At 43.3% G+C, this 9,371-nt stretch overlaps 1 protein-coding gene across 1 annotated transcript in view; it reads left to right on the forward strand.

Annotated features, from left to right (window-relative positions):
• The window catches only part of commd2 (COMM domain containing 2), a 31,531-nt gene extending 26,531 nt beyond the window's left edge, over window positions 1-5,000 (forward strand). Inside the window, exon 6 of the mRNA XM_071900148.2 lies at window positions 2,127-5,000. Coding sequence (XP_071756249.1) covers window positions 2,127-2,336 — 210 coding nt within the window. The 3' untranslated portion in view covers window positions 2,337-5,000. The remainder of the gene's footprint in view (window positions 1-2,126) is intronic.
• The last annotated feature ends 4,371 nt before the right edge of the window (window positions 5,001-9,371 follow it).

Below are 9,371 nucleotides of genomic sequence, written 5' to 3' on the forward strand. Positions count from 1 at the left end.
TATATTGTCAATATATAGGCTATTATCAATAAAAGATCCCATTACCTGGATGACTGAAAAATTATCTAATGTACTCCATTTTAAATAGTTCCATTTGTCAAACAAATAACTAACCTGTATATATCTAAAGTGCTCCCTTTCAAGTACTTTGTGTCAAAGACAACATAACTTAAAAATATAAACTACAGTTGCTTGCTTTTGTCCTGTCTACAAGGTACAGAAGAACAGAAATGAGACCCATTTTTACAGAGAAATCTGCTTTTCTGACCCTCTGCCCTGCTACATCTCTCTGTGCTGTCAATTTCACCTGTATCTTTACATCGTTAAATTACTAGCCTTTGACATTGTTACATTATCTACTCTGTTTTACTGCTTAGCAGCTACCTCTGGTCCAGACTGTCCTTGCTCCTCTTCAGGACGAGTCCTGTTCTTTCTTTGAAAATATTTTTCAATATTAATCTGGATTGAGGGAGCAAACCGTGTGTGTAATGGGAGGGGCACAGATGGGTCCGTAGAGAGAGAGAGAGAGAGAGAGATAGCACTTGTATAGATGGTGAAACGTGAAAGTCATCACAAGTGAGTGGATGATGTGAAGTCAGTGAAGGGTAAAACAAGGAGTGTAGGAAAACTGGATTGGAGTGAGTGTCAGGGAAAGGTGTACCTCTTGTTTCCATGACCTCCACCTTGGAGACATGGAAACGTATTTGAAGTAAAATTTTACATCCTTATAAATTTGAATGCGATTAAATAGTTCATTCAATGTGAGCTCTCAGGCCTTTGAAAAATTGAACTCACAATCTTGTGCTCACAATAGGTCCAAAATCGGCAAAATGATCCTCCCATTTTGGTGTGCCAGTGGGGGGGAAACACATTTTTTTTTTCCAATCTATGTTGAAAGGCTCAGAAAGAATATTATAACTTTATTAGTGCCCCGCATAAATCAATTTAAACATGGCTTTACAGACATTTTCTCGAGAGTACAGACATAATTGGTCTTTAGTTGGATGAACATTGATCAACATGTCACATTGTCAAGTATTTGTAATTGGACATTTTGATCTATACCATTATGGGGGCAATATTGCCTCATAAATAAATAGTGTCAACATTACACAAATAAAACAAGTTCCACAAATAAATAATATGAACGCTACCCAAATAAAATAAGATCCACAAATAATTGGTTCACAAATATGTTTTTTTCATGTAAGCATCACCTGCCCATGTATCTGCTGCATTTGTTTGGAATCGCTTGCATTTATTTGTGGATTTTTGAGACATTCCTAACAGCAAGATGAGCAAACAGATCCACAAATAGTTTCTTTTTCACTGAGTCTACTCCAGCCAATCAGATTTGAAGATATCCTTTGGCTAACGCCGACGTTACTCCAACCAATCACAACATGTATTTGCTCATTTCAACCAATTAACAAATCTCGCCTAAGTTTTACAAGTGCAGATCTGTGGTGGGCTCAGTCAGGATCTGGTTGACGTCCCAACCAGGTGTTTGTAAGATACGAAAAATATTTGTGGATCTTATTTTATTTGTGTAAAGTTCACACTATTTATTTATGAGACAATAGTGCCCCCATATACCATGCATTCAGTTTTCAAGATATCATTACAATTTTTTGTCTGTTTACATTTTACACACAATTACACACCACAATGTGTCATTATTTTTAAAATAATGACACATTTTATGCTTTTACTTTGAAAGCCAAATCACCTAACTTCTGGTATGGTCTATCTCTGACATCTTGATGCAGCTTGTGGTTCGTTTGCTGCAGGACTTACTTATGAGAGTTCATATTGTTCATATGCATAGATTCCCAAACTAAAGAGTTCAGAATTTCACATTGAATTTTGTGACGCTGTAACAGAGAATGTTTTTCTCATGTTTCCTGTTAGACTCGCTAACTAAATATATTAGTTTTTATATTGATATTCATATTGATATCCAGTGATCTTAAGGTTTGGGATTTTGTCAACTTAGATGGTAAAAGCAGACCAAGCTTCTTAATATTATGACATTAACTTGCTTTCTTTCTTTTTCATATTTGTCCCCTTTGTTTCTGTCTCTATTACTTCTCTTTATTTCTTTTTCCCTCATTCCTTCCTGCCAGGTGGCGACTCGTTCCATCCGTCAGCAGGTAGTTCCCATGGTGACGATGAGGTTGCTCTTGGCAACAGGTGGTGGTATCCATGGTAACCATAGCGCCAGGGTTGTCCAGACAGACCCCTCCACCCTCCTGCACCTCATCACTACGTTGGAGGCCGCCCTCGCAGCCATGAAAACCAACCATGCCCGTCGCATCCTGCGCAACATCAAATAGCCTCCCCTCGTCTCTTCCTGCACAACATGAAATAGCCTCTCCACCTCTCTTCCTGCACAATATCAAATAGCCTCCCCACCTCTTCCTGCGCAACACCAAATAGCCTCTCCACCTCTTTTCCTGCACAACATCAAATACTGTCTCCACATCCTCTAGTGCAATGTTGAATATTTTCTTTTGACTTAATCCCTGGGTAACGTCAAACAGGGTTTTCTTGATCAGAGCATTGACAAATCAGCTTCTCCTAAAGGTAATTTCCCCTGGTTCATGGCATGTACCTCATATGGTATTGACTATGTTAATGTGTGCATCGTTTGTAAAGCACAGGGTCCCTGGAAGTACTCATGTTAGATTTAGCTCTGTGAAGGAAAGAGCGAGTAGGAAATATCAACATTGTGGTAGTTTGTCTAACCAATGATGTAAAGAGACAGGAGGGCTCCGACTCCATGGCATTATAGCACATCTGTGTTAATATTTAACTGAACAGAGGTTTACTTGCATGGTAATAATGATGCTGTCCTTTTTAAGCAAAGCTGGAGATAGACAACTTCACCATAGCTGTTTTCAGTGAAAACTATTTGACATTCATTGATGCTATGTTTGTATGCTACACTTAACACATATTGACTGACTTTATGTCATGTTTCAGTGGAACTTAAGTAACAAAGCAAGCAGACCAGGTGGAGGCACCAGAAGGCACGCCAGTGCTACTACTACTGCTCTTGTATCCACTGACAAGTGAAAAAGGCCAATGTCAGTGCATTTAAGTTGCTGTAGGGCCACAGTCTTATTTTATAGCCTGACCTAATTTTTGTCTATGGCAGTGGACACAGCCAGAGGACCAGCTGAAAGTTCTGCACTGAAACGGGAACTGAATTTTATTGCCTTTAATACTTAATTCATTTACTATTTCATTGCTTTAATGTCAACTCTGTCTTAATATCACAGACAGTTCCTCTCTGGTGTAGATCAGGAGTTGTTCAGCTTTACCCCCTGGTATCCAGGTAAAACATACTAGTGCTCTAGTTATGTGGGGACCCAAACTGAGTAAATTTAGTCTCTTGCCCTAGGACTCAAGCTCATTAAAACATACTCGCCACCGATTCTTGTTACGTGGGAACCTAGACTGAGTGAATTAATTCAGTTTGGGTCCCAAAATACAAAATAATTTGAAGAGCAAGTGCAGTAAATGTGCCATTATTATGAAGAAATAACATTGTGAACTTGAAGGCATAGAATAGGTATTCCCATTTAAATCAACATTGTGGGATGATTGTTGGTCTGGTACGCTGAAGATGGGTGATACAGGCAGTGTTGGGGTTGTTACTGGAAAAAAAGTAACATATTACACATTACTTGTTACTTTTCTTAAAAGTAATGGATTACTTATTATTCCCAAGAAAAGGAATTTGTTACAGTACTTTTGAGTTGCACCCTAAGGGGGCGATCACACCAAGAAGCGTCGCTAGAAACGCGTCGCCACCAAAACCATTGTTTTCCTATGGTAAGGCGCGCCTGGCGCGTGCTCTTCTCTTGCGACGCGCGTTGCACTTTTCTGGCGGTTTTTAGGCGCGCATAAAAGTAAAAATATTCTCAACTTTTCAGCGCAAGGCGCGGAGTCACACCGCTTGTCAATGTCACATTTGGGCCAGGCAGCCAATCAAATCAAGCAGAAGGCGGGCTTTCCTTCCTGTTTTGATGCGGTTTGATGTGGTGGGAACGGTGGGACAGAGGAAAACACAGATGAAAAGCTGATATTAGCGGTCTTTAACCCGGTCGCACACGCAGCCCTGCTCCACAGGCACACTAAGCTGTTTTGCCCGAAGCGGTCTGCCTAGGCGTTTTTGAAGTGGATGCGCCTGTAGCAACGCTTCTTGGTGTGATCGCCCCTTAAAACAATTGTGCTACTTGCATTCATTGGGCCAATAAATATTGTAGACCTAAGCCCACATTACTAATAATAAATTAATTAATAAATTAATAATGACACACAAAATCGTTCTTTTAAAGTTTTTAATAAAGATAACCTACAGCATTAAATTCCGACTGAGTTGTATTTACCACTTTTTTGGCTTGTTCATGTGCGTTCTACTGGTAATTCCAATATTTCCGACATGACTTGAAGGTAGGATAAGAAGGGAATCTTTCGATATTAGGCCAAACAGAGCACAAGAAAATGGATGGTTCCATCTGACTACTAATAAAGAGGTTAAAAAGGCAAAAGAATGTAACACAAGTAATGACCTAACTGTTAGATCAGTAACTGTAATATGATAACTGAAATTGGAACAGTAATGCCCTAAGATACTGGAAAGAGTAATGTGATTACAGTAACGCATCACTTTGTAACACGTTACCCCCAACACTGGTTAAATGGTGTTAGACTATGATGTCATGGAAATGAGTATTGGTTTGGTGCATAAAACTTGGTAAGCTGATTTATTGCCATGGTGTACTGAAGCATCTTAGGTGTTACCAGAAGAGATTGAACTGTCCTTTCTATCCATTCTAGTCCTGTGTATGGCAGTGATGCTCCATCCTAATGCATACTAACTGAGGGATGGAATCAATATGATTTTGTATTCTACTTTTGTAGAATATTTCCACGAGAAAATGAATGAGTGAATGTTGCCTATGAATGTAATAAATGCATGGAAGAATTAATCTGGATTTTTTTTCTCACCTCACCTCTTCAGTAAGTCAGACATTTTTGTGTCTCCAACAGAATGAGCTAAATACATAGAAGGAACCACACAAAAGATCACTGTAAAATGGCTGTAAATGGCTAAGACAGACTGTCACTTCCTCATTTCATTGCAGCTGACTAGAGAGGGGAACCTAAAGACCATATGTTGTGCGTGTGAGTGACTGACACAGGTGTTTCCTCTGTCATCTTCTTTCTTAGCTGCTTCCTGTTGCCAGCTGCTTTTGTCTGAAGTCACCTCCTGTGAGACAGGTATAACTTTATTGGTTGTCCTAGCTGCAAAGTCATCAGGGCCTTCAGATTAAAACACAATGGTAGTACAGAAAAACACTAGGATTACATTACTGGTCATGTTCAGAGACATCAGCAGTGCAAGGTTTGGGGTTAAGTGCCTAGCTCAAGCGCATACATACCCTCCTTTTGATGCCGGGGATTGAACCAGTAACATACAGTATAGGTGGTTTTTAGCCTTGCTACATCAAGACCAGTTTTAACCAGCCTCACAAAAACTACAGAGAGTAATAACGAGAATAAGTATTATCTTTACAGTCTGAAGTGTTGGTACGTTGATGACCTAATGCCAATGCTGATGCATTAATATGAGACATTTTTGTCCTCAGCTGACTGCACTGGTGTCATGCCAGCCAGAATAAAAAAAATAGAACTTCCTGTAGTAATAAAAAATATTATGCAACTTTTTTGGGGGGGTAATACAAAGTACCAAAGTGAAAATTAAGAATATATTTAAGGCTGAATTTATACTAATGTCAAACGTCCAAAATGTCTGCATATAATCATGTTGGTCTATGCAAGATGCCATACATGTAGGGCTGCCAAAAATAACAACGGCTCAATCACAAAACATATACACCACTTTGGCAGATAACTGCTTTTTAACAAAGCAGCTATCTGCCAAAGTGGCAAATATGTTACGCATTGTAACTATAGGCGGAGCCCTCTAACGGAGGTCTATTGGCTTAACCACTCATCTAGTCGCCGTAGCGCACTGAAATTTGCGTGCACGTGCTCAACCAACCAGGACGAGCCTATACAACCTTTTGGGGCCTTGTTCTATAAATGGCGAGTGGCCCCTCTGCATCCACTAAGTCTTCAGCGGCTCATGGAGCGGCAGGGTGACCCGTAAGAGGGGTATGTGATCATAGAACTATAGTTACAATGCGTAACTATAATATATGTGTAACGTAAACATTCTATTTCACACAGGCTTCGCCCTCTAACAGGGTTCTATTGGCTTAGGGGCTAAGCCCGATGACTTCACCTGCCGTGACACCAGCACAAACAACATGCTGTGCCATAGCCTGAACTGACTGTCAAGGTGTTACAGGTCAGTCAGGTCTGTGCCACTACCATCTGTCAATAGAGTGGGGGGTGGAAAAAACCCACGGCACACACTACATATTGATACAAGATTGATGTAGTGCCGACCGACACAGAGGCTGGTCTCCATTGTGCTGCAGCCCGAGAGCCTCAAGCCCACTAGGTCATTGTCTTACAGGTCTCGTGTCCCAGTACTGAGCACCTAGCCTGAGAAAGACCCAGACACATCCAACAGATAAAATCTGATGACTGGACAGGATGTTGACCACGACGCCGCTGGTCACACCTGTTCCACTGAACAGTGCTGTGCACGTGACTACACTACGTGTAGAGTGCGCACGGATGGCTCTAGGAGGGTCTCTACCCGCCAACACATAAGCCTGTGATATTCCATCACAAAGCCAGTGGGCGAGCCGCTGTTTTGACAGGGACTTGCTAGTCACTCTGTCTGCATAGCACACAAACAGCTGCTGTGTGCGCCTCGCCGTGGTTGTGCGTTCCACATAACATGCCAACGCGCACGGCATAACTGATGCAACTATTCCCTCTCCTCTCCATGAGGAGGGGGATAGAAAGCATCCAGTTGAATCATCCTTGACAGGAAAGAACTATTCATGTTCTTAGGTGCGAAGGACTGATTCTGTCTGAGTGTGGCACCACTCATGTCCCCACTTATCATCAGACAACTTGGGTTGACCGACAGGGCGCACAAGTCACTCTCTTAGCCAAAGTCAGAACAAGCAGCAAAGCTGTCTTAACTGACAGCTTTAGAGAAACCTGCCAAATCGGTTCAAAATGCTCCTTAGAAAGAGCCTCGAAGACCAATGGCAGCTCCCACTGGGGGGCAGTGGAACGTATCTCAGGACGCTTCCTCCTAGCCCCTTCCAGGAAACGTTTCAAGAGAGAGTGGCCAAAAACCGACCACTCTCAAACCCTCATGACAGGAAGCGATTGCTGACGCATACACTTTAATAGTAGAATGCGCCAATCCCCTCTCCAGCAGGTGCTGGAGAAAAGAGCGAACAGATCCAATTGAGCAATTTAAAGGATCAATGTTCTGCTCTCCGCACCACTTCGGGAAGCCCAACCATTTAGCCTTGCAGCTATCATGGTGGACTGATCCCCGCACCCTGGATGGTCTGTACCACATTGGCAGCCAATCCAGTGTGTATCAGTCCCCCTTGAGAGGCTGATCCATACTGGACATGGCGTCTATCGCTCTGTGTGCCTGAGACATTGCTCCCCAAAAACTGAGGAACTGCCCAGGGTGGGGCCACCACCAGCTGCATCATTTCTGCGTACAACGGGCCATGGCCCATTCTTTCGAACGGGCCATGAGAATCAGGTCTTCTAGGTAAAGGAAGACCTGTAATCCCTGTCTGCGCAACGGTTCCAGCGCAACGGTTCGGCTACTTTCTGGCGCCCTGCACCTTCTTGAAGGTGCAGGGCGCCAGAAAGTAGCCAAACGGTAGCCTGTTGTACTCATAGCTGTCGTTTCGAATACAGCTGCCGTTCCAGCCAGGAAGGAGGCCGCTCTGCCGCCGAAGACCCTCGGCTCACAGAGCCCGGGTCCCTGTGGTTCCTTTCTTCCAATGATGTAATTTGAAACTCGCGTGCTCCCGCTGTGTAGATTGCAACCTGCTTCTCAGAGAAATCAAGACCGCCGTCTGGGAGACAAAGCGGCGGGCATCAATCTCTGTCAGGCCGGCTGGTTGAACATCAAGGTGGATATCTCTTCACCTCTCCTGGAGGAACTGTCGTCTCAAACACAGCCACTGGCTGAGCCGGGAAGGAAGATGCGCTGACCCCCAGCTCACCAAGCCCGGATCTCCATGGCTGAGTGAGGCGGCACTCTGTGACAGAGCGTCATCCTGATGCTTCCCCGCCGTTTAAACATGAAAACAGGGTGGTTTATGTTACCGAGACCAGACACACTCAACAGACCCAGGTTGTTGGCCACCGCCGTGGACTGAGCTGCCAAGTGGAAAAAATTCTAATAAACAATTCCACCGTCTCCTATCCTCCAACTATGGGGGAGTAGGGGGAGTGGCTCCAGCGATGTTCGTAGCATTGGGAGGACCCAGCGCTGCCGGCACCTCGCCATAGACAATGATCTGCAGTTAATGTAGTCCGACGGATTGCTGATGCCGTAGCGGTGTGGTCAGGACCGGGGCGCTTGAAGCAAGTCTCGTGCAGGTCCACCACGGCGATCAGGCCGGGCAGGTCGACAGTACTTCACGATTGCTGAATCTGACAACGTCATCCTTGGCAGAGTTGTTCTGTAGATTATACGGAATCAGCCTCCACAAATGCTCTGTGACACCAGGCAGCATGATATTGCCATTAGGAATAATTGTGCCACAGCTATAGTTTAAAACAAACTTTTTAGACAGTAGTAAGAGTTTTCTGGTGTTTTTTGTCATCAATTTTTTTAGGATTTTTAGCCTCAAATTTACTATACACCGAAATACCAAATGCTTTTATTTTGAAGGCAAAATGGTCTAATTCTGGCTATCCCTGGTTGAAGGTTGAAGGTTAATTACGCAAATGACCTGCTGTAGTGATTAGTTGGTATCAAAACCTGCAGCCTGTTGGACCTCCATGGACAATGATGGAGGACAAGAACTAACCTGTCTGGATATTTGTTTCAATAATTCTGTTCAATTGCTGTAGAATGTACAGTAATGTCATTTATTCCTATAATATCTTCAGTATTTCTATTTTTGTTGTATTTTGCAGAGAGGGAGAGAGAGGATGAGGAGCTAGGGAGGTGAGAGTGTGGAGGGAGGGAGACATGGGTTCCTTGTGTGTGTGAGGCAGGGTAGACTGGGTATCATATGTCTGTATGTCAGCTGAGCTTCTGGTGGAGTCAGTTGGCACAGACAGATGGAGATAGAGTGTGTGATAGATGATACTACTAGTAGTACTGTTATTACTACCACTGCTACTGTAATAGTTTGCTCATACAATTCGGTTGCTGAACTGCTGAGCAG

Source organism: Centroberyx gerrardi, chromosome 9 (assembly GCF_048128805.1).
Source record: "Centroberyx gerrardi isolate f3 chromosome 9, fCenGer3.hap1.cur.20231027, whole genome shotgun sequence".
In the NCBI taxonomy this organism is placed as follows: domain Eukaryota; kingdom Metazoa; phylum Chordata; class Actinopteri; order Beryciformes; family Berycidae; genus Centroberyx; species Centroberyx gerrardi.